The 2,466-nt window shown below is 42.5% G+C and overlaps 1 protein-coding gene across 1 annotated transcript in view; it reads left to right on the top strand.

The window, feature by feature from the left end:
- The first annotated feature begins 1,895 nt into the window (after positions 1-1,895).
- adgrg6 (adhesion G protein-coupled receptor G6) overlaps positions 1,896-2,466 on the top strand; it is a 2,075-nt gene continuing 1,504 nt past the window's right edge. The window contains exons 1-2 of the mRNA XM_015386298.1: positions 1,896-2,060; positions 2,239-2,371. Of these exons, the coding sequence (XP_015241784.1) occupies positions 1,896-2,060; positions 2,239-2,371 (298 nt within the window). The remainder of the gene's footprint in view (positions 2,061-2,238; positions 2,372-2,466) is intronic.

Below are 2,466 nucleotides of genomic sequence, written 5' to 3'. Positions count from 1 at the left end.
GAGCAAGTTTTATCGGAATTACAGAGTATTTCTTCACTGAAAGAAGAGCAAAACACTGCTCAAGATGTTTTTGCTCTTCTCCCGACTGGTTTCGGCAAGAGTTTGGTCTATCAATTGGCTCCTCTTCGTCGTCACTCTGTTACGGTCTTATGCTTCGTTGATCTGATTGGTTTATTTGGCCCATCTATCACCAACATAGGCCAATCAGCTAACCAGTATTTTCGCTCCTTCCCAAAATTACTTCAACGGAAGTTTTCCAGATGGATATGCGGAGCAAATCCATCTGGCGGAGTCAGGTTACATCAACACCTCCTTTCTCCGCAAATCTCACAATTCTAAACTTCCACCATAAAACGGGCGAATCCAAACGAAGCACCGAGTTGACGTAAAATTGGTGATGTTGCCTTATTTGGTTCTGGCCTTTACTTTTGTCACGCCCCGATATTAACATACAGACCTGCCCACTGGTTTACTTGCTCAAGGGTTTGCGAGGGAGGGGGGGGTATGAAGTGTTGACTGCTGGGCCGCTTACTGGACCGGACCTCAGCAGAGAGCCATGTATCGCCTGTCCTAAGCCGGAGGACGGGGGCTGGGGGACGGTAATGCAGGCGGGGGAAGCACAGGGTCAAATGTCGGTTCGGTCGCTTTGTCCCCCGCTGGCTCCCAGCCCCCGTCCACTGGGGTTCCCAGACCAGCCCCGGAGCTCACGGCTTGGTTCGAATGCCTGGTGTGTTTTAACTATGTGCTGCACTGCAGTCGACCAAAATCCTGGACAATTTTAAAATTCCCCCCAGACATTTTTTTAGGTAATAAAGGTAGGACATGTCTGGAAAAAAGAGGACGTCTGGTCACCCTGCCATATCAACAATTCGATGTTTCAGTGAGTGTGTGCTTGTTGCTATGATGCATCTTTCTCAGCAGCTTCTCTCGTTGTAAACCAACCAATCAGCACACAGCTTATCTAAATATTCATGATCATACCATAAAAGGAAGAAAACCTATCGTTTCATTCTGGGGCTTTTAACCAGGCTTTCATTAGGGCTCATAGAGCAGCAAATATGCCATTTTCAGCCCAACCAATGTTACAAACCCTATTCAGAGACCTTAAGGACTATATTCCCTATAGAATCATTCTGAGACCTTAAAGAAGAAAAGGCAATATTCTGAGATTAAAGTAAGACATTCTTACTTTTTCCCATATTTAAACTTCAAATGAAAGAAAAAAATCTGTATTTTATTTTTATTTTTTCCAGTGGTCCTAATTCCTCTTCCACAAATACATGACGCAAATACTAAATATACCATCAATATCTAAAAAAGCACAGTCAGAAAGGTGAAAGTCCCACTGAATTACTGAAACGGGTCACATGCTGAAACTTCTTTAAGCTGTCATTTCTGCTCCATAAGACACTATGGACACTTCCTGGTTTACATGTGCTGCCAGCAAACTGATTGTGTTTCTAAAGACAAGTATGACATGTCTCAAAATAAGTCAATGTTAATTAAGTGTCTAACTTGAGCAGGTAAATAAGAAAATCTTTCAATGGAATAAATATTTCTACCATTAAAATAAGACAATTAAATACTAGTCTTTTTTCTTTTATGTAAATCATCTTATCTGTTGTCAAATTGCTTCCATTTCATCTCAATTAAAGGGAAAATATACTTATTTGAAGAAAAATCAACTTACTTATATGTTAGTTTTTGCAGAGCAGAAGAATGTTTTTATCCAGTCACCAGTTTTTGCACAGAACCTGCTTTTTCAATCTCGTTACTTTGTGTTATGGGTATCCTGTGGCCCTTTATTAAAGGCGGAGATCGCTATGGCAACCAATGACTAAGGTAGGAAATGACAGCAGCAGCCAGTTTCTCAGCAGATGTTCTTTCTGTTGTTCATGTTTCCGCTCAGCTGTTGGATCAAGAACAAGAGCGTCTTCTACACCACCTGTGTGGGTTACTTCTGCCTGATGTTCCTGCTCAACGTGGCCATGTTCATTGTGGTGATGATGCAGATCTGCGGCCGCAACGGCAAACGCAGCAACCGCACCCTGCGAGAGGAGGTCTGCGCTCAAACTGTACATTTCTGAAAACCAAACTTTATTCATAAGGGAACAATAGACACAATCCATTTAGCTATAACAAGGAGATATTTGAGTTCATTGTTCGCTGAGGAGTATTTGATCTGTAATATTTTAAATATGAGGGTTTAAATGAAATTAACTCTCCATTCTGATCCAGGTCCTTCGAAATCTGCGGAGCGTCGTCAGCCTCACCTTCCTGCTTGGGATGACGTGGGGCTTTGCTCTGTTCGCCTGGGGGCCCGTCTACCTGACCTTCACCTACCTGTTCACCATCTTCAACTCTCTGCAAGGTTCAGTATCTAGCCTGTCGGTTCTGAGCTATGCAGAAAATCCAGCCGATTAGTTTTGTCTAAAGCATTTATTATAAGATTGTTGCATTGTTGCC

The sequence above is a fragment of the Cyprinodon variegatus genome, unplaced genomic scaffold (genome assembly GCF_000732505.1).
Source record: "Cyprinodon variegatus isolate N-32 unplaced genomic scaffold, C_variegatus-1.0 Scaffold363, whole genome shotgun sequence".
Taxonomy (NCBI): Eukaryota; Metazoa; Chordata; class Actinopteri; order Cyprinodontiformes; family Cyprinodontidae; genus Cyprinodon; species Cyprinodon variegatus.
Note: the sequence above shows the minus strand (reverse complement) of the source record. Positions and strands in the feature narration are given on the sequence as shown.